Genomic DNA, 22,814 nt, shown 5'->3' with positions numbered 1-22,814 from the left:
CATTTGTAAATGTTTATGCTTAATAATAATAGCACGGCCCACCACAAGTTTTAAAATATTCTCTTAAAAAAATTTTGATTTATAATTGATTGCGAATAAATTGGCATTACAGACTTGCATCTTTAGATAAAATAATTATTGTAACAAAAAATGTGTTTAATGACTGGCTTCAGTGCTGAATTCATCCAACAGGGGAAATACACTGTGGAAAGCGCACCTTCACCTTCTGCCCCTTTGGAACTAGGTTTACTACGAAAAATTAAACATTCAACTAATGTATACTGAAAGCAGTCTGTACAACCCTTTTAGTGTGCAGGAATGTCTCTAATGTCACTCAGGTGTGGTTGACCAGCCTGACCCTTGCAGTGTTTCAGGTGTATATTGAACGTTTAATTGTTTTTTGGCGTTATGTGTTGTCATTTGCAGGCACATCGCCTTTTTTCTTGTGTCATAATTTGGTAAACTGCTCATGACTGAGTTTATTCAGTGGCCCAGTGACAAAATGAGACAGCAGTATGGTAAATACTGTATTTGCTGAAATATAAGATGTCCCCCACCAAAAAGAAAAACAACTGATAATAATCAAGGTTGTCTTTTATTCAGATCAGTGGCGCTGCTGCACAGCTGACTAACCCTAGTGGTTTGTCATTCACCCTCAATCCCGCTTTTTCACACTCATTCACTTTGTCTCACACTCTGTGACATTTGCGGAAACACTTCTCTTTCCGTCTGCAATATTCTAGCCTTCTAGGAACATTGTTTATTGAGGACTTGCAGCCCAGTCACGCCTTGGAGGTTACCAGGAAAGGGTATGGGTAGGTGCTGTACCACTTTGGCATGAAGAATTCAGGACGGGCATTGTTCTAGCCTGTCCTGAGTTGAGTATAGCTGAGGTCAAGACAGGCGGCGTTCTGGAGTGTTCATGGATAGGTGAAGTCAAGACAGGCCACATTCTGGTGTGGTCAGAGATAGCTGAGGTCATACACCGAAGATCAAAGCAGAAAAAAAAAAAATAGGTAGCCAAAGACAGAGTAAGCTCTTGCAAAGGAAACTAAGTGTCATGGAGCCCAAAATGGTGGCGCTTGGCCCTCCAGGGTTATATTGGTATAGAACAAACACCAAAAAATAGCTACATGCGCACTATCCCAAATCCCTGAGCTTATTTAGACAAATTGAGGTTTTTAGTTTCACTCCAATGGCCATGTAAAGTGGAAGCTTGGTATAGACAGGGTGGACCCCACATCTGCAGATACATTTATTGTAACAATATTAGATAAAACCCACCGTTGTTTAGTGTTATCTTGTTACACAAACCTATATTGAATGCCCAAATAAAAATATTTATTTTAAAACTGGATTTCTCCTTTAAAGTCAATGGCAAGAGAAACAAAACATGTTTAACTTTTTCCGTCTGCTGCAAAAAGTGACCCTTGTGTTTAGTCCATTAGTGCATGCGCAGGCTGACTCCTAGTTGGAACTAATGGCTTCTGTTAATATGGGGGGTGTCCATGGTAACAGTATTTTTTTGTTTGCTTGTGAAGTGTTTCTTATTTGCCGACGATATGGAAACACAGCAACGAGTGATTGAGATGTAGCAAGAGCCGTTTTTAATATTCATCTCTTTTAGGGAGCTATTGATTGAGTTTTTGTTGTAACCCAGAATCCACTAAAGTATGTCGATGTATACTTGTGTCTGTTGATATGCAATATATGTAGACCTGAGGGATCACCTGGTGTTTTTCTATATGTTTACTCATACAGACAAAAGCTGCCCTCTTCATATTGTGCATTCATGTGATCGTTCTGAATCTCCCTCCTTATATAAAGCAGCTTACAGGACTTAAAAGACCTGCTGCTAACGTCTTGGTGCAGATACCACAGCAAACCTTCAGAGGTCCTACTGAAGTCCATGCCTCAACAAATCAGGGCTGTTTTGGGGCAAAAGGGGGACCTACACAATATTAGGCAGGTGGTCATAATGTCATGTCTGTACAGTGTGTATATGTGTGTGTGTGTATGTATATATTCATACCATTTTAGATGTTTTTTTAGGTCAGGAAGTATGAATAATACATTAAAACAATGAAAACAATTGTGCTATCAATGGCCCCCAGGTTCCTCAATGAATAAATGCAAATTGCCATTCTCATTGTTGTTGAACTTCTGCTAACCTGGCCTTTTTGGGGTCACAATTGTATTTGTACGAAAAAGATTCAGTACTCGTGAAAAAGATTTTCCAGTACCTGAATTATATAAATGCAATTTAGACAAAAGCAGAAGATGCCGCTGGGACACGGAACGTTATGAAGAATTACAGCTAGGAGACAACGGTTGTCTGGGGTATCTGGTAATCTCTAATCCTTCCCAAGAGTCATATAAGGGCTCCATTATCATATACGCTATACGTGCAACGGAAGAAGCTGAATGTCTTGGCTGCGTGCTTTGTAGATGTGGAGTTTAAATAAAGATCATTATCATTAAATTATTTATCTTGCAGAAGGTATATATTGCGTAGCGGTAATCGTGCTCAGACACTAAACCACTTATATGCAAACTCAAACGACTGACAAAATTAAAGAAGCGCGTTGTGGAAAAACATACATTTTAATATTTTTTTCATAGAGATATTAGCTATGCCCTCTGGATTTTCAGGAGCTAAACTCAGCCTTGCGACTTTACACTGAATCTTTGAAATTTCTTTTCATTACACTGCTAAGATAGACAAATGCAATCCCAGAAGAATAACCATTGAGTTTCCTTAGGAAGAGGTGACAAAAGAAACGAGGCTGTAGGAAACCATATACTGTGCGCTGTGTAGAATTACCAATTTCGCACTTTGCCTGTAATATAATATATATATAAGTGACGGCAGCAGTCCGTGTGTACATATAGATTGGATTTCAGTGCGGATTCCTGTGTCAGACGATTTCCTCTCCAGGGTGTGTGACCGGAAGCCACCTCTCTCTCTCTTAGTATTATGTAAAGAAGAAGGCTTTCATAAATAAACACTGATCATTCTAGAGAATTCTGGAGAATTCTACTATCAAGAATCTGAATGAGCTGAACGCGGCGCCCTTTTAAATTACAAATCTTTCATAACTTGTGCAATGATACTGGGCATCTGTGATAAATCTGCGGCTCAGTTACCACTATTTATTGCTCTATAAAAGTTCTGAAGATATTTGCAATAGAAGATCTGTATTCTAGAAGGCAAGAAACCACTTTTGGGAGGTATTGGGAGAAAGTTCCGATGAGCGTCCAAGGTGCCCAAACCATAACTAGATGTATAGAACAAGGCTACATAAGAACCAGCAATGTCTGGCACAAGTCATGTTTTTATACAATCCCCCGCTAAATTAACAAATCATACGCAGTTTCCTCCGGGGCTCTCATAATCGCGATGGTTAAAAAAAAGAATTAGCCCGTCTTAACTGAATCTTAAAGGAAAAAATGGTAGGTAAGCTTTGCTAAAAACAGGCTTGAGACTTTTTTATCTTGTTAAGACTGGGTCACCGTAAACATATTTTGAGACCTCGTGGCTTTAAGATTAGCATTAAAAACCAGAGACTCCAGGTCTTGGATAAAAACAATGTAAACATGACTATAAATTATGAATGCTGATAAATGTATCTTTCAGATTATTTACTATGTTTTAGTTATTCTTTATTGTCTACTAGATAGAAACTAGAAATAATAAGCACCAGACTGAGATATTTTGGGACCAGAACAAAGCAGCAGGATTACCTTTTAATACAGAGCTTTATTAACCAAAGGGTCGTGAATGAAGGCTAAATATTATACCGTAAATTGACATTACTACAGTGCTAATTATTCTAGAGGTAACGGAGTTGAAGTAGTTTGTATTTATTAAAAGGGTTCTAGGGTTCTTCTTTATAAACTCAAGGGGTTAATGGGAATAAAATGTTGTATCTGCCTGCTTGTTTATTCCAGGGCTGGATCATTAGCCAGCAATCTCTTCTTATCTCTCTGTAAAGGGGCTCATTAGTTCTGCTTAATCTGTGGGATTTAATGAGTCCCACGGGGTGATGGAGACTCGCAGCAGGATTAAGAAGAAGGACAATTTCATGGGACTTTAAAGGAGGGGATACCAATGGATTTGGCAGTTGTTCAGTTGCATCTTGGCCATATTTTATATTTTCTTTATTTCACTTTTTTTTTGTTATTTTCTCTTAAATTTCACGTTGTGTTCTTGGTGTGAATGTATTTTATAGTCCTTTCAAGGTCATTATTGTCTAGTGATGATCGAGACTCATTCAAGTAATGCTTGTGGATTGTGTGGGTCCAGCACAACATTAAACAGCAGAGTAGAAATGGTACACCCCAATCTCGTACTTTTCCCCCAGGCCAAAGAGAATAGAATTGAGATAATTCGTTGCAACAAAGACCTTAAGTGATTTATGAATGTTGCAAATAGAAAAGTTAAAATAAGGACCAAACTGTTGTAGCTCCAGTAGATTGAAGAGGTATGGCCAAGTCACCTTGTCATCTTCCCTGCATCTACGTTAAGGAACAGGATTAGACTAAAATTGCATTGATTTACTGCATACATTTACTAGCCAATCAGTTTTACTCTACAGAGTGCTACCATCACACGTTTAATTGTAGGGTGCCTAAGATATTACTTCATCCAAAAAAGCAAAATTGCTGAAGATCTCTCTATTAAAATAGGTGAGGAATACACCAGAGCTCCTAAATCCTGTTTTTGAGAGCCAGCATTTAATTTGCCAATTACATTTAAAAAAAATAAAAATAAAACTCTTTTGTAGTTAATTGCTGGCATACATCATTGCTTGTGAAAGCCAGGATATGCTTTATAATTCCTTTGAGTAAACATTGCTTATTTTATCAAGCACATTGATCTGTTGTCTTGATTTTTGTTAGTGGTTCTTGACCTGTTCTTTCTTTTAATCATTTTCAGGATGGTTCCAGGCAGAAGCAAAAGAAAACTGTGTCCTTTAGCACAATGCCAAACGACAGAAAGATTAACAGCACAGCTGCTTGCATCTCTTTTATGATGGAAGGATGTGAGATGAAGAAAGTACGGTCCAATTCCAGGATGTACAATCGCTTCTTCCTCCTGGACCCTGATATGAGATTTCTCCGGTGGGAACCTTCAAAAAAAGATTCAGAAAAAGCCAAGTTAGAGATTAAATCCATCCGTGAAGTACGTGTAGGAAAGAAGACTCCAGTCTTGCGAAGTAATGGGCTATCTGACCAGTTCCCAGAGGAATGTGCATTCTCCATTATTTATGGAGAGAATTATGAGTCATTGGATCTTGTTGCCAGTTCAGCAGATATTGTTAATACTTGGGTTATGGGGCTTAGGTACCTTGTATCTTATGGAAAGCACACTCCGGCTGTGCCAGGGGCCAATCAGACGAGTTTAAGAACACTCTGGGTTGTGTCTTTATTTGAGATTGCAGATATGGACAGGGAAGGGCAGATCCCATTGTCCAGGGCCATCCAGCTCATCAAGGGACTCAATCCTGGAATGAAGACCTCAACTGTTGAGTTGAAGTTTAAGGAACTTCAGAAAGTCAGCGACAAGTATGGAAATCATATTACTTGTGATGTGTTTGTGGAAGCCTACTGTGAACTTTGCACCAGGCCTGAAGTTTTCTTTCTTCTAGTGCAATTTTCTAGCAATAAAGAGTACTTGGACTTAAAAGACCTCATGATATTCATGGAAGTAGAACAAGGTATGGAAGAGGTCAACGAAAACACTTCCTTTGAAATGATTAATAAGTATGAACCCTCTAAGGAAGGTAGAGATAAAGGCTACCTTACCATTGATGGTTTCACCCATTATCTCCTGTCATCTGACTGTCACGTCTTTGACCCTCACCATAAAATGGTGTGCCAGGACATGACAAAGCCATTATCTCACTATTATATTAATTCTGCTCACAGTGCATGTCAGTTTGAGGACCATTATTGGGGTACATCAGACATTAGTGGGTACATCCACGCATTAAGGATGGGATGTCGGAGCATAGAGCTTGTCGTGTGGGATGGTCCTGATAATGAACCCCTTATCTACCTTGGACTATCTGTTGTATCACAAGTATCTTTTCGAAGTGTCATTAGTGTCATAGACAAATATGCATTTGAGGCATCGGAGTACCCTTTGATCCTTTGCCTGGTAGTTCACTGTTCTGTCAGACAGCAGCGTCTTATGGTTCAGTGCTTAAAAAAGATTCTAGGGGACAAACTTTACAAGGACCCACCTTGCTATGAACAAAATTACTTGCCTTCCCCAGAACAACTCAAAGGCAAGATTCTCATAAAAGGGAAGAAACTACCTCCAGATAACTCTGATTCTGAGGGTGATGTTACAGATGAAGATGAAGGTATGGAGATAGCTAGAAGACTCGGACATGATGACAGAGAACATCTTAATGGATCCGGGCACAGAAAACTGCGTCTCTGCAGAGAGCTCTCTGATCAGGTAAACTTATGCCAGTCTGCAAAGTTTAAGGACTTTGAAACATCCAGGAGAAGCCAGAAGTACTGGCAAGTATGCTCCTTCAATGAGGTGACTGCCAGTCGCTTTGCTAATGAATTCCCTGAAGAGTTTGTAAGGTATAACAAGAGGTTCCTTTCTAGGGTGTACCCAAGCTCTATGAGGATAGATGCAAGCAATATGAATCCCCAGGATTTCTGGAAGTGTGGCTGTCAAATTGTGGCCATGAACTATGAGACTCCTGGTCTCATGATGGACCTGAATACGGGATGGTTTCGACAAAATGGTAACTCTGGCTATGTTCTTCGTCCGTCAATCATGAGAGAAGAGGTATCTTATTTCAGTGCCAATGCTAAGGATTCTTTACCAGGGGTCTCAGCTCAGTTACTTCACATCAAGATAATCAGTGGACAGAACCTTCCCAAACCAAAAGGTTCAGGTGCCAAGGGAGATGTGGTCGAGCCGTATGTGTATGTGGAGATACACGGTATTCCTGCAGACTGTGCAGAGCACAGGACAAAGACAGTGATGCAAAATGGAGACAATCCAATATTCGATGAGAGTTTTGAGTTCCACATTAATCTTCCAGAGTTAGCCATCTTGCGATTTGTAGTTCTAGATGATGACTACATTGGAGATGAGTTTATAGCCCAGTATACAATCCCTTTTGAGTGCTTACAGACTGGTTTCAGACATGTTCCCTTACAGTCTCTGACCGGGGAGTACATGCAGAACACTACGTTATTTGTCCATATTGCCATCACCAACCGGCGCGGTGGAGGGAAGGCACACAAGAGAGGGCTTTCTGTACGCAAGGGGAAGAAGGTTCGTGAATACACATCCACCAGGACAACAGGAATAAAAGCTATTGATGAAGTATTTAGGACAGCTACTCAATCTTTACGAGAGGCCACTGATCTCCGTGAAAATGTACAGGTAAATTTGTTTTGCATACGTCTACATTTTTATTTCTCAGCATCCTTCGTCATACTCATAAAAACGTCACCTCGGAGGTAAAGGGAGACGCTTCATAACTAACAGCACGAATGGCTCTACCAAACAGAACGATTATTAACTAGTAACAAATTGGGCTTTGACTTTCATATTTGCAAGAGGCAACTTTTTTTATTCTCTATGAAATATTCTTTATTACACCATTTTATTTGGTCATTGTGACTTCCTTTCCTTTTCTCACTCTCCCCCCAGCCTTTTAATTAAACATAAGCCGAGCGAGTATTAAAATCTTGCTGTGCCCTCTATGAGTTTAATACAGCGTTACGGAAACTCTGCTCTGTAATTAGAACATGCTAACTCAGGATCATTCTGCTGCCGAAATCCAAGTCTGTCCTGAGGTAACCTCTCCTGTAGCAGCGAACCAACTTCTTCTACCCGCATCACAGCACCCCGTGTTAATCTTGTTGACTGATGCCGTGCAATGCATTTGTCAGAGGATTTTTATTTGCATTAATTAGGGATATTAAAGAGGAGCCAGCCTAATTATCCTTTAAAATATTACGACATAATTCACTGTTTCCATATTCCATAACTGATATTTGTATTTAATCATTTGTATGAAACCATCGTTTAGCGATGAATTCCACTACTTACTTTTTTACTCATTAACTTTTGTTTCCCCACAGTCTCTATGTGAGATAAATGCATACAAATAACTTTTATTTGGATTGAGAATGTAAAGATACTAGTTCCTATATGAAAGTGAATTGTATGTCAGTCTCCTCCACGATTTAGTGGGACCAGTTTATCTGTTTCTACGCAAATGTAGTAACATAACATGGAGGCACAAAGGAACCATTTGGCCCATTGGTCTTGTATTTAGGATAGCTTTATGCCTATCCTATACATGGATACATTATCAGTTTTAACCTCTACAAGGCGCCCACTTAGTTTAATATGCAAAAGCACAATGTTCAAATTTGATTTTATTCAAACCGTACTCTACCAGTAAAAATGGAGCTTTATAGATCAAATGGTATCCAATACAGCTGATTATATATATTATATTATTATGTAGATGTAGAACTCTCCTTTCCTTGCTGGAAATAAACAAATTGCCAAGTATACATGTTTTTTTCAGCTGACATTGGAACCCATTGTTCTTTGTACAGGTACTGCCAGGGGAAGCTTCGTGGGATTTTTGAGGAGCAAAAAGTATTTAGGAGCAAATCTCTTCAATAGGTCAACACTAACACAATGGATGGATTAAATTATACATCAAATAACTAGCCTTTTAATAGCCCATCTCAAAGATTATTTCATAATGGCGTAATGGCAGGTGGCAACGGAATGGGTCTTATGGGTCATTATGAAACCTATCGCTTGTCAACATTTCCAGTTATACCACCTCCATTCTACCATGGCAGGTGAAATGCTCAGATTATAATCAATTATGTTAGAATATTAATGGGTGAGACCCTAAGAGTTTTTATATGTTCATATTTCAAATAATAACTGTTGGCCCGATCATTAGTGGTTTCAAAGCTGCTTCATGTTCTATTATAGGACCACCTATGTATCATAGCGCGTGTCGCTGTGCTCAGCAGTATAAAATTACTGATGTGCAAACCAATTACATTAGAAAATCTTTATGTAGGTTTTCTTCTATTATGAATGTTGTCCAGTTTAAATATTTGTCATCATATCTATCAGAAACTTTTGATAGAAGCCCTGCAATTAATTGATTAGTCAGTGAATGCATTGAAAGTAAAAAAAATTTCAGTTGGTACAATGGTTACAACATTAAGATTTTTTTTAATTATTTGTTTTAAAACATTAACTTTGTGGATAGTTATGGTCTTTTTACTCTCCTCTGTTCACAGAATGCTCTGGTGTCTTTCAAGGAGCTGGTTGGCCTCACCCCAGCAGCTAACATGAAACAATGCATTCTTACGTTGTCGGCCTGGCTACTGAACAGTGATAGTCCTCTTACAGTGACTCTCAACCTACGCTCTCAGTACCCATCACTGGAGGCACAGGGTCCTGTACCTGAGCTCCTCAAGAAGGTTCTTATCTCATATGAGGCGGTAAGTGAGTGCGGCTTGGGTTATGTATGCAATAAACTTGCGATAAATAAACTATGCGAAAAGCTATCCTGAATCTAAGACCAAAGACTGATTAAGGTCTGAGTCTTTACATCAGACTAGATGGGCCTAATGGTTCTTATCTACTGTCAAATTCTATCTTTCTATGTTACCAGTAATTTTGTTACCAGTTATTTTGTTATCCGTTGCAAACATTATTACCAGTTGCTTCCCGAGCTGGTTGGGAAAAGTCCTGTATTTCGAGGTGCAGCAATATGGGAAAATATAACCGGTAGATAGGGAAGCTTACCGTCCGATGGGGTGTATTTATAGTGTATTCACTATAAGCTACTCTCTAGAAGCCTTCCCCTAGACATAACCCTCTGGTCCGTGCATATAATGTTTCTGCACCCAGTGAGGGAGGGACCTTCTCACCATCTACAATATTTAATTCTAAGGTTTCAGGAATTTGAAAAGTTTAGGTCTTGTTTCTTGGAATGGATCTAGAGATTCTATCATGTCAAAAGATGTACATACATTATCTATGCACCACCTGGGCACAAGATATATATATATATATATATATATATATATTTATTAAACTTCCTATATGTATGATACAAGATAAAGCAATTAGAAAGGTTCTTAATGAATAAATAAAATATAAATACACCTCTTATGGGCTCTGCTTCTACAGACATTTATAAATGTTTTATTTCCGCTGTAATAGGCGTTTGTAAGCATCTTGTCCTGCATGACCTGGTGTGTTCTGTCCTTTATAATGATTCTGCCCTGAATACAGATAGTGCTTGGATCCCACTCTATGTAAGATAATCAAACTTGTGGTTATTGAAAGAAGATTTTTTAGTAGATGGTACAATGTCTGACCAGGTATATATCTTCTTTACTTTCTAGTTCATACAAGCAAGTCGTACTCTTATAGAGACTTCAGATGTTGTTTACAGTAAAATCATTCAGGTACAAAAAGCAGGTAAGTGACTTAAAGTTCCATAGATTTTACATATCACGTTATGCGGGATGCAAATTACTGCTGTACTGCGCTCCAAATTTCTGTTCAAAAGATATATTTTAATCAAAGAACTAAAGAGCTCTCTAGTAAAGTAATTTCCGCTTCAGTTCGGGAGGGATGTCACTGTGTGGTTAATTGCTACAGATTGAATGTCAATACTATTAACACTAATCAAGAATTTAGATCTTAGAAACTGCTGAGTGCCAGGCGGAGGGGGGGGATTACTGGTTACCCGGGGTGAAATTGCAACGAAGTATAAATACATATCGCTTTTGAACTGGGTGTTTAGCTCGAGGCGTGTTGGCCTTAATGAAGTTAAGCAGCGGTTTCAAGCTTCTTAATTGAAATTTGCAAATATTACCTTTTTTGGTAACAAAGCGTCTAGATTTGTTTTGGATCTAAGACTTTTATTAACAACAAATACACTAGAATTCTTTGTTTTCTAAAGGTTAGCAATATCTCATAATGAGAGATTTTAAAGAAATAATTAAAAATATATACTTTATCACATTCTCTACGGCCGTGGCGAGTAGAACCTGACAAATCTGGGATATTTGGGAGTCCTGGTTGAAAACTGCGGGGGTACAAAAGACTTTTGTTCACAAGAGCAGCAGAGACCTAGAAGACAGGCTCTCAGAATCACGCTCGAGACCATTAATCCTATGCCGTGTGGCATCGGGAATGCAGGAACGTTCCTTTGTCTTGTTTTACAAATTATGTGCAAGTCAGTGTCACCTTTTTAGAAGTCACTTGGAAAACACAGCAAGTTCCTCTTTAAGATTTCCATTCGCTAATAACCCTGCTTCATACTGAGCTCCAGACCGAGTGAGATTGTAATCTAGTAGTGTTTGTAGGTACGGGGAATACAAATGAAACAAGTCCATGTGATGCGGTTTTGTTATGTTGCTGATAACACAGGGTCACGAGATGTTGCTTATCATGTCTGCAGCATTTCTGGATACCAGTGGTTACTCTTACAGACTGTCTTTCTATAAAGCAAAATGAGTAGTGAATACAGGGCTATTGTTTTGCGAAAGCAATCATATTCACCTATTAATTTCTGCCACTGATGAAATAAAAACAAAATGCCCCTTATCGTCTTCCAAGAAAGTAAGGAACATTTATCTCTCCGGGAAGTATTTAGTAGGATCCTGGGCTACATCCACACAAATCTCAAAGAACAAACCTTTAGTACAATCAACACTCTGTAGTAAGGGAATGCATGGCAGAAACCCGGAGATGTGAGAACGGAACGCCTAATATGTGAGTAGGACATTTATTCCTATAGAGGGTACCTCAGATGCGGGTGGGGACTAGTGATAAGCTGATTGAAGAACGCATGCAGCCGATATAAATTAGCAGGAGGATCATCTGTCTGTTGTTACGGAAACAAATCTGTTGGTTCTGGGTTATTCTATTTGTGCGTAGTATATTTTAAGTCTGTTTGCAAACTCTCAACAGATGACTCTCCTACCTGCTGTGATGCTTTACATCGCCCCATAGGAAGCAACATTGTTTCCTACACAAATACTGTATCGCGCATCATCGATGACGTACCTGGTACGTCCCAGTCTGTGGGTGACACCCAACCAGGAAGTACCAGGTACGTCACCGGTTGCGAGGTAGGAATTCCCTGGATGCATCCTGGGGCCATGTGTTTCACCAGACCACGTTCTTCCATTGCTCCTTGGTCCAGTTCTTATCCTCACATGCCCATTGTAGCCGCTTTCGGCAGTGGACAGGGGTCAGCATGGGCACCTGACTGGTCTGCAGCTACGCAGCCCCATATGTAACAAGCTGTGTTAGACACCTTTCTATCAGAACCAGCATTAACTTTTTCGGCAATTTCAGCAACAGTACCTCGTCTGTTGGAATTGACCACACCGGCCAGCCTTTGCCCCCCACGTGCATCAATGAGCCTTGGCTGCCCATGACCCTATTGCTTTTATTCATTGGACCACTTTTGATAGGTACTGACCACTACAGACGGGGAAGACCCCACAAGAGCTGCAGTTTTGGAGATGCTCTGACCCAGTCGTCTAGCCATCACAATTTGGCCTTTGTCAAAGTCGTTCAGATCCTGCTTCTAACACTTCAACTTTGAGGATGAAATGTTTGCTTGCTGCCTGATAGTTGCTGGTCAGATGCAGAAAGTTGGAATATTATTCCAACTTTATCATTATTTATTGATTTATATAGTGCCATTATACACTACAGTGCTGTACAATGGGTAAGAAAGGATATAACAAGTAGTGCATCACTTAACAATTTGGACATACAGAAACAAAAGGGAAGGACGACCCTGCTCAAACCAGCTTACAATCTAAAAGGGGTAAATTACAGTTTCAGCTGAAAAAACTATCGTCCCCTCTCCCAACCACCCCTTCCACATTAAAATAACGACTAACGTAAAAAAATAGATGCCCCGTGACAATTGGTTAACTAGAGTTTTAGTAAACTGTCTTGTTCTTGGGCTGGGTGCTTCAAAGTATAATACTTGCCTTGGGGGGCTAACGAAATACAAAGCGTCCTGTCAGGGCTTAATTGTCCCGTCCACTTCCTTCTAAACAAAGTCCTAACGTATGCACAATGAGGTCCATATGTGCAGGAACATAGATTGTTCAACTATGTAAAATAAGCAAGGGTTTTACATTGTGTGTATTCCTGTAATAAATTATGACAACCATAGATTTAACTGTTTCTGTGCAAATCAGAATTCTCGACTGCATGTACTGGAAATAATCGTCAATGTGTTTCCCGTGAATGATAGGCGACATGGAGGGTATAATCTCACAAGCAGACGCTATGGAAAACTATATGCGTAGCAAATTCAGTCAGCGTACTGAGACTGCAACGTCGGCTTGAGATTCCCCACGCAGGGACCATTCCTTAGCATAATGAAGCGATCCCAGCCCCAAAGCTCCTCGTAATACCATGGATCAGCCATTTACATCTTATTAATATCACTTTCTACTGACAGAGCATTAACGCAGTGTGCCGGGTGCCAGCTTTCTGTGCCAACTGAACCAGAGGACTGCCGCTACCCTTGTTTTGCGACATGGGATTTGATGGTCATGCATCTGGTCTAATCTTTTTGCGATTACTACGCAAATAAAGCATTTTAGATGAAGGTTCTCCGTTATATTGTTGCTATTCTGGAAAATGGAGTACATTATCAAAAGCCCCTGAGTATTTATTAACACAAAGCAATAAAAGCGTTATGCATATTCATGAAAAGCCTGAAGTAATGAGCTTAGCGGGCCTACCTGGCTAAATGCTACACGCATTCATTCTAATGTTTTAGTATCTCACGCAAGCATCCAAAAAGCTTGTAATACTAGACAGCAAGACAGAAGAAATGTCCCTGGTTATGACAGCGAGCTATTAATAAATGTAGGAATTCTTATGTAAAATTGTAGCCAGAAATCCTAATTTAATTTCTGTCCTAAAATGGCTGTCTCTGAACTAACACAGCTATCCTCAAGAACATACAGTATATAAATACAGGCCACTGGCCCAGAACGGCACCGCACTAATCCAATCTGCCACTCCGAAGATGTATACACCTAATCTACACCAACCTCCATATTTCTTTCACTGAGTCACATGCTCCAACTTCCATATCATGTCCCCTTTTACCAAAACCAACCTCCATATTATGTCTCTTCCACCAGATCACCTTACACTAACCCATGCATTGCCCCACCAGCCCCTGTCATGTCTCGTCATGTTCCACCAGCCCTTGCCATGTCTCCCAACCCATGTCATGCCCTGTCAAGCCCTCTATTGTCCCCATCAGCCCCTATATTGTCCCTACCAGCCCCCAACATAAATCCCCAAGCCTCTGCCAACAGCACCTGTCATGCCCCCACCCCTGTATTGTCCCCACCAGCACATGTATTTTATCTATGAGCCCCTGCCATGTCCCCACTAACCCCCATAAGCGACACGTATCCAACCCTTCTACATGACTGGAACATGGATCACATCAGTGCTCTGCCCTTTGTTTTGAAGCCCCGATTTGTTTTTTTCCTCCTTTTTTCATATTTCAGCCACAATAGCCACGCCGTTTCCGATTTCCTTGTTGCTAAAATTCATTTTTTTTTATCTGTCTCCTTCCTGGATGTCGCTTCCTCTCTTTCTCCGCTTCTCTCCATGTCCCATCTCTCTCTTTGTGAATATGCATGTTTACGTTGACAGAGAAGGCTGCTAGAATATCGTTACCGTTTAATAGACCGTCTGTAAACAGTTAAGATCTCTCTGTCTTTGCTTCTGCCAACTCTGCCACGATATCTCCTCGCCGCCAGTCACTAATTATCCTGATTACCCTAATTACTGCGTGTGTGGAGAGTGTGGATGTATCATACTTACACCGAAATTCTGTGTTCCCGTAAAACAGGGAAAGGAGACGTTTAACTCCGTTTACTGCCCTGCGGATTGATGCGGTCTCTTTGCGTTGGGGGGGGAGCGTGCAGATGCCAATAGCTTAGACTGATAATGAACATATACAAAGCTTTGTACCGCGCTACAGACGTGCGCAGCCATGCCCCTAATGAATGCCGAGTTACTGCCGGAGAGACGATAATGACGTATTATTGCTCCGCTTCCCTCTGTATTTTATTGTACTTTGTGCCAGCGAAGGCGAGTGAATGAATCATTATTATGGGTTACAGATTAACATTGTATTCATGATGTCACAAAGTCATTAATGATAGGTTGTTCAGGATATCTTACAGCAAGGATTAATACATTAGATGCACATTTTTTTTAAACGCGCTTTAGGTTTGAAAGTATTGGGCTATTTTGGGTTGTAAAAGATGACAGAATTTACATGCAGCAGACAGTGAAGATGATACCTTCATCGGCTAAGTGAATCACATTAGATTGCAAGCTCTTCAAACTAATTAGATCTCTTCCTCGTAATATATGTCATACATGTCTACAGTAATATGCAGTCACAGATAGAAACATGGGATACACCAGACTGGGTGATTTGTAGGAGAAGGTCCCGTTGGTTTTATGTTGTAGATCTGTAGTAGATTATGTAGTAGATCTGTTGTAGATTATGTAGTAGATCTGTTGTAGATTATGTAGTAGATCTGTAGTAGATTATGTAGAATCACATCTGTAGTGTATATATAAATGCACAGGTCTCACATCTCTCTTAAAGACATGGGGAAGTGGCATTCAGTGCTGATCTGTGAAGGGAACGGGGAATATTTCTTTTAGGTATAATCTTAACCAAATTGGCTCCCTGTAGCACCATTGTTCAACGGACCGGTTGAGGGGGAGTTCCCTGATCTCCCCAAGGTGTCCACTACCAGTATGGCGGACTGTGCCATGAGCGCTGACGTATGACGTCCTATCCCAGCACTCGGCAATAAGGGTGCAGAGGGGTTGGCAAGATGCCTCACCTCACTTTACAAAGGCTACTAAAGGCTACTTTAGCCGTCACGAGGCAGGGACAGCAACTAAACAAAAAGAAATAACTCAATGAGGACAGATACTTGCCCAAATCCTGTGACGTTTGGATACCTGATCCCTTGGATATTCACAAACATGGGTTTCTAATACAAAAATAGCTTATTTTGATTTTTGGTAACATGCTTTGGACTACTTCTGGGCTTGATAACATTTTTCTGCAAGTGATTTGCTTTTTTAATCTACAGAACCCGTCAGTCCCCTGTTTGCCAGCATTGGGAAGACATTCAATGGAACAGTGTTTGGTCCAAGTCGGTGGACAACTCACCCATAGAAGCTACCTTGTTGCCCAAAATGTCACGCATTCCACTAAATCCCAAGGTCAATCGGACATTTTAGCTTAATAGTCTAACTATGTTTAAATCTGAATACTATTCAATGCCGCTTTCAGCTTTACTTACTGTAAACATATTATGCATTCTACCTGGAGATGTTGCTGATGTGAAAAACAGCACAAGTTCAACATTTCAGGGAATTCTTGACCTGTCTGCACTGTGAAGAATGTTGATGCCCCATTGATATTCCATGTAGATTTGTGGGTTTTTTTTATCTATACATTTTTTTTTTATTTAAGAGAAAAATAAATGACACTCTTGGTTAAAGTTTTCCTGATCCTCCATGCTCTTCGATAATCAGAAGGAAAAGAATATGCAGTCTTCTGCTGATGTTGATATTGAAATACCGGTAGTTACAGAGACGGGATAGATAATATCGTGTATGTTGATAACATTGGAATACGGGGAGAATGTTTTGGTAGAACGTCCTTTGTGAGCAATAGAAGTGTTCCATACAAAGTGAATGGATATTGGCTTAAGAGATGATAGCCTTTAGTCCAAAGTGATACCTTTTATTGAGAAACTATAGAAATGATCTAAAGTGATATACATTCTCGGGACCTCCGAAGTCTCGTCTTCAAATGGAATAACAAACAAAGTTGTATTATGGGAAAAAAGGACCCCTCCACTCATGTTAAGCGATGCTAGAGCAGAGCGCTATGAGTGAGTTGTTCTAATGTTACAATCCTTTCGATCAAAGAGATACGAATCTGACAGCCGCCCCGCTGCTTCCACCGGTTAATCACAAACCTCCGTCTAGATTTAGAAGAGGTCCACGTCACTTCTACAGGCCCAATGCTTTTGTTTCAGTTCCTGGTCCATTGTTCTGTAATAGTAATGCTACAGAAATAAAGGTTCTTCGACTAGCAGGCTTGGCTCAGCGCCTAATGCTACGGTACGGTTTTCATGGTTTTTTTAGTTTAGTCGAATGGGGCTGGAAATGCCTTTTAATAAACGCCGCTGTGCCGAGTAAGTGCTTTCTTTCGGGCCATCTGTCTGCAGTATCTGAACCACTTGTTCTATCTAGTCTGCATTTGCCTGCCTGCTGTAAAATCTTTGATTCTGTTAGATCTTTTGGCTTGATTTTATATTCAGGTTGTGTGCATTTTACTTTATTGTCATAAAAACCTATACCGCTCACCTAATAGCTGTTTGGACAGCAAATTTCCTTTTTATTTACCAATTTGTTTAATTTTATCATATTCTCTGTTCTCTTTTTTAAAGTATTTTGTGCATTATGCTGTTTGAAGAGTTCGTCAAAAAGAATGTTTTTTTGGGAACATTTATATTTCAGTTCTTCATATTTTTATGGTTGCAAAGTGTTTGTAATTTGCAGGTAACCACATCTTTGAAAAGGGAACGTTTAACAATATTAATGATATTATCATAAGATCACCTGAACATAGAAAAAATCCTTTGGCTAAATCTAAGTTGTCCGGTGCTTATAGTTCTTTCCCATCGCTTTAAGCACCCAAATAGTTTTTAATAAATGTAAGTTCTTAGCCCTTTCTTGGTATATTAAAGAAACAATGATGCCATATTTACGGCTTGACTGTTCTTTTTAAATACCAAAATGAAGTCCCTCCAAACTCTGATGGAAACGCACTGTAGGAATACTAAACCTTCTCCGTTCCGTTCATTCAGGCTACCTTTGGCATAGAAGGGTTTATTGCTGGGTGCAATACAGATGGCTGACATTGCTGCTTGAAGAAATAAAAGTAATTTTTTGGTTGTTTGTCTTTCTTAGGAATGGGTTTCCATGAGGATCTCCACCGTATAGGTGCCAAAGAAGGGTTAAAGGGTAGGAAACTACAGAAAGCCATGGAAAGCTTTGCCTGGAACATCACTGTGCTCAAGGTACGTTGTGCTGACCTGTGTTACACGGATGATATATACACACATTATATATATATATATATATATATATAATGATAATATAATATATGTAATTGGCATGAATGACTTTTGGAAAGTGACACAAATTGGGCGATTGGTGGCGTTTGTTTCATGATATCGGAATATACTGTAGATCAGTGCTGCCATCTTATGCTTGTCTATGGTACCAGTTTAATACAAATGTATAGCCCGCATGCGCTTGCTCACACACCCATACGCACACCCATACACATATCGTCACATACGACTATTATACATAAACATTCTCATCTATATAATGAGTCTGCCAAGTCTGCCGAGTTATCATCTTTATAACGGAATCACTGAGGAAATGGGTTTTAATGTTCCGAGTAAGAAAGGTCACAATGCTGTCTATAGCGCTGACGTCAGTATCTGCAGATAAAATAATGTTTACTGTGTAAAAGTAAGGCCACTTATACAACACTGTATTCAATTACATTTCCATAGGACTTCCCATTCAAGCACATTTTAAGAATGTATATTTGCGAGCGTTTGAAATGTATACCATAAGATGTTTAGCTATGAATTAAATCTGTCAGCCGGGCTGCTTTGCCTCCAAGTAATGACGTAAAATGAATACACATTAACATCAAATCACTTTCCTATGAGCTTTTTTTGCAGCAGAATGTTTAATATTCTGAAAACATGCAAAGCTTTCAGACTCGTTGTTTAAGAGGTTTTGTGACTCATTTGAATGGCCCAGACAGGATTTCCAGAAGCGCTGGCAAAAGGAAAGCGTATTTTTGTGCGGTGGTACACGCTGGAAGAACACGGAACGGCACTGCTGTATTACTAGAAACGACCGTATCCGTTTCCATCAAACAAGGACGTAACGTGCAGATCAAATACAATCATAAATAGAAAGTCAGTTTATAGACTATGCAGGCAACCCAACGTTCTAGTAAGTGTGCATGGTCAAGGGATTTTCTGTGAAGCAGACGGTTAAAGTAGGGTCCATTCCCACAGAAGATGCCAGACAACTGTACCGCTGAGTGGCCCTATGCTGTAAAGAATAGGGCCAAATGCACAGGTTGTAGTGGATTGTGGGCAGATATTGGTCCAGGGCGCATGGTTGCCATTGAGCTGTGCTTAGGCATGGTTAGGAAGAGCATCGAAGACCACGTCCCAGACGTCTTTATACTCCGGTGGTCTTGAATTTGCTGGGACAGTCCTGACTGGCTGGAATACTGGTCATTGGGATTGAGGGCAACTCTAATGCACAATCCATACACTGGGCACTCAATCCATACACTAAGTGCAGATCAGAGAGTCGAGTCACTCAAACCACAGCGTCATGACAAAGAGCGCTTTTTGTTTTGTTTTTTAATGTTTTTAATAAATATAGTTTTTGAACTTAAAAGAGTTTCAGGGGACAGTTCTAAGGACAAACAGGAACCAAATGTCTCAAGGTGACCTTGGGTTTCCCTATTGCCTTAAACCTTGTATTTTACTGTGAAAAATGCCGGAACTTCACTTTTTCATAAGCAGTATTTGTATAATATACACACAAATTTACCTTTTATGCAACTTAAAGACTGAATGTATCATACATGCGTACAAAATGATATGACAGTTGAGTTAAGTATATAATCTCATATGTAAATTTAGCGTGCAATTACGCAGGACTTTTATACTCTGAATGTGAAGACGCTGCTTCACCTATGCTAGTATTAGTAGAATAAATATTCAAATACTGCTGAATGCCTAAACCCTGCTCAAGAATGATTGCTTTATAAAGTAAAATTTGCACCTTGTCATATTACACAAAGAGTGGGCATTTATAGGCAAAATGTCTTTGTTGCCATAGGAACAGAAAAGGCTTCTTAAGACATATCTGTCACATTTTTCCCAATTCCTACATTTTACAGCTTAGTATGCAAAATATAACCATGTCATTGTGCTTCCATGTGCAAGTTTTGTACGGCTGCAACAAGTAATTGATATAATCGATAATGAAAATTGTTTTCAATTAATTTAATTATCGATTAGCTGAATCGATTTTCGCCAAACACACCTCCAAGAGTGGAACCTCTGTAAAACTGCGATATGGTCTTGCCCACCGTGCTGGGGGGTCTTGGCAATCTTCTTATAGCCTCGACCATCTTTATGTAGAGCAACAATTCTTTTTTCAGAGAGTTCTTTGCCATGAGGACTTCCAGTGACCAGTATGAGAGTGTGAGAGCGATAACACCAAATTTAACCCACCTGAGACCTTGTAACACTAACGAGTCACATGACACAGTGGAAGAGAAATGGCTAATTGGGCCCAATTTGGAATTTCCACTTAGGGGTGCACTCACTTTTGTTGCCAAGGTGTTAGACATTAATGGCCCTGTGTTATATTGAGGGGTTAATGGCTGTGTATTGGGTTATATTTGAGGGGTTAATAGCTGTGTGTTGGGTTATATTTGAGGGGTTAATGGCTGTGTGTTGGGTTATATTGAAAGGTTAATGGCTGTGTGTTGGGTTATATTTGAGGGGTTAATGGCTGTGTGTTGGGTTATATTTGAGGGGTTAATGGCTGTGTGTTGGGGTATATTCGAGGGGCAGTAAAGTTACTCTGTTATACAGGCTGTACACTCACTACGTTACATTGTAGCAGAGAGTCATTTCTTCAGTGTTGTCACATGAACAGATATAATATATTTGCATAAATGTGAGGGGTGGACTCACTTTTGTGAGATACTGTAAGTCTTTTTAGAAAAAAAAGCTTTGTTTAGCTTATATATCGGTTGCAAACGTTGACAGCAAACGTTAACACTAATGAATACGCGAAATGGCCTTACCTCTCCGTTTCCGAGTTAGTAACTTTGAGTGTTAAATGGACCGTTTAATATCCAACACAACCTAACTTCCCAAAAAAGCATATTAACGAGTGTCCCGTTAAAGGGTTTGGTGTAAAAACTTCAGAATCTTAACAACTTTCATTATAGATTTGTTTGGGATAGATATCAAACACTAATACACTGTGTATTGTTTTGCGAGTGTCTCTCTTTCTCTCCTGTATATTCCTATGCACAGTGATGTATTTTGGCTCGGTGCTGCCCTAGGTCTGACACAAACCAGCACCCGACCTGCCCCCATAACCTGCCTCCGTCCTATTGGCTGAACACCGGTATACGACTCCTTATCCTGGCACATCCGGTCGTGGGTAATGTAGTATAACGGAGACGGTTACAAGGGAGATCTCTGATCTAACTGACCCGTACAGCAATGGTCCACTGGGAAACCTTATAGCCCAACCTCTGTGGCAGAGGGGTTGTTACCACCTGGGCTGTGTACCTTAGCCCAGAATACACCGCTGTATGTGCATATGATGTTGATCTATGGATTTATCTGTGTTACATCATTCATTTTCACATATGATGCTTTTTAACTATTAGTTTTATTTGCCTTTGAACCGTTTTCCTGGACATATTTCCTCACCAGTTCTGTCTGAACCCCAACAGGGCCAGGCGGATCTCCTCAGACACGCCAAGAATGAAGCAATGGATCACGTGAGACAGATACACCATGCTGGCCAATCCAGTGGCATTGGTCGCGCAGGTTCTGGCTCCCCTTCTCTAGACATCCTCAAGCCACGGAGGGCCCTGGAACCCATCCCAGAGACAGACACCGGAGGCGGCACCGGCGGCAGCACCGGCTCTTGAAAATGCTTTTGCATGGCAATTTAGGAATGAACTTAACTGTTGTCATCTTAAATGGGTTGTTACATAGATCACGGCATAGAGGGTTAATGTTACGAGTCAGTTTGACAGTCAGTGGTTAAATATTATCTGCCCAAGGCCTGACCCCATTAACAGGGTATCCCGAGACTTAACGGTGGCACTTTGTTTTCTATAGACCTACTTAGGAATTACTGCAGTTTGTCCCTAAATGGGAAGCACAGATAGAACTCCAGCAGAAATATATATATATTATGCTTTTTATTTTTCTCTCACTGACAGACCAGCCTCCGCTCACCCTTAGCCTTCTTCAAATTGTGATGATGTTGGTTCTGCAGAAAAAGAAAATACTGGACTGTGTTAGAAGTACCTGTGCCTCCCACCTCTTTCTCTTTCTTTGTGTATTGGATGAAATAACTAGATTTAAATACACTTGTTAAAATCGTTTGTGTATGCGATACATATGACACATTTACATGATATATAACAAGCACATTGCACAGAAAGGAGTGCATCTAAATAAGGCTGTATTATAATTTTGGGAAGCTTGAACTGGCGACAGACCTACAACATAAATGTGTGAAATCTACTGTGGGAAAAAAAATATCATTGTATAGAATTGTCTCTAAAGATTTTAATCTCACGAGGAGAAGACAGACCGGTAGAACATGGTTTTTTTGTTTTAGAAGTATTAAATAAACCTAAAGTGGCAAAATGACGGAAAATATGAAGACGTATTCTTTACCTAGCTGTTGTGATATACTAACAATCTTTATAGCGGCACTGATTTTGCAGCAGGTTCACAGACCCTTGATGTACCGTCTGTAGCGCACATAGTTTACTGTGTAGAATGGAATATCTGTG

General features: G+C 40.0%; 1 protein-coding gene across 1 annotated transcript; it reads left to right on the top strand.

Moving 5' to 3' along the window:
• Positions 1-4,942: 4,942 nt before the first annotated feature.
• On the top strand, positions 4,943-21,935 carry LOC149274534 (inactive phospholipase C-like protein 2). The gene is made up of 5 exons (XM_089505402.1): positions 4,943-7,420; positions 9,322-9,525; positions 10,438-10,513; positions 18,116-18,225; positions 21,735-21,935. The coding sequence occupies exons 1-5, from the start codon at positions 4,985-4,987 to the stop codon at positions 21,933-21,935; spliced, it is 3,027 nt and encodes a 1,008-aa protein (XP_089361528.1). The 5' UTR covers positions 4,943-4,984.
• The last annotated feature ends 879 nt before the right edge of the window (positions 21,936-22,814 follow it).

This window comes from Sceloporus occidentalis, unplaced genomic scaffold (assembly GCF_023333645.1).
Source record: "Sceloporus occidentalis isolate IW3139 unplaced genomic scaffold, rSceOcc1.0.p SCAF_327, whole genome shotgun sequence".
In the NCBI taxonomy this organism is placed as follows: Eukaryota; Metazoa; Chordata; class Lepidosauria; order Squamata; family Phrynosomatidae; genus Sceloporus; species Sceloporus occidentalis.
This window is presented reverse-complemented; position numbering and strand designations above follow the sequence as displayed.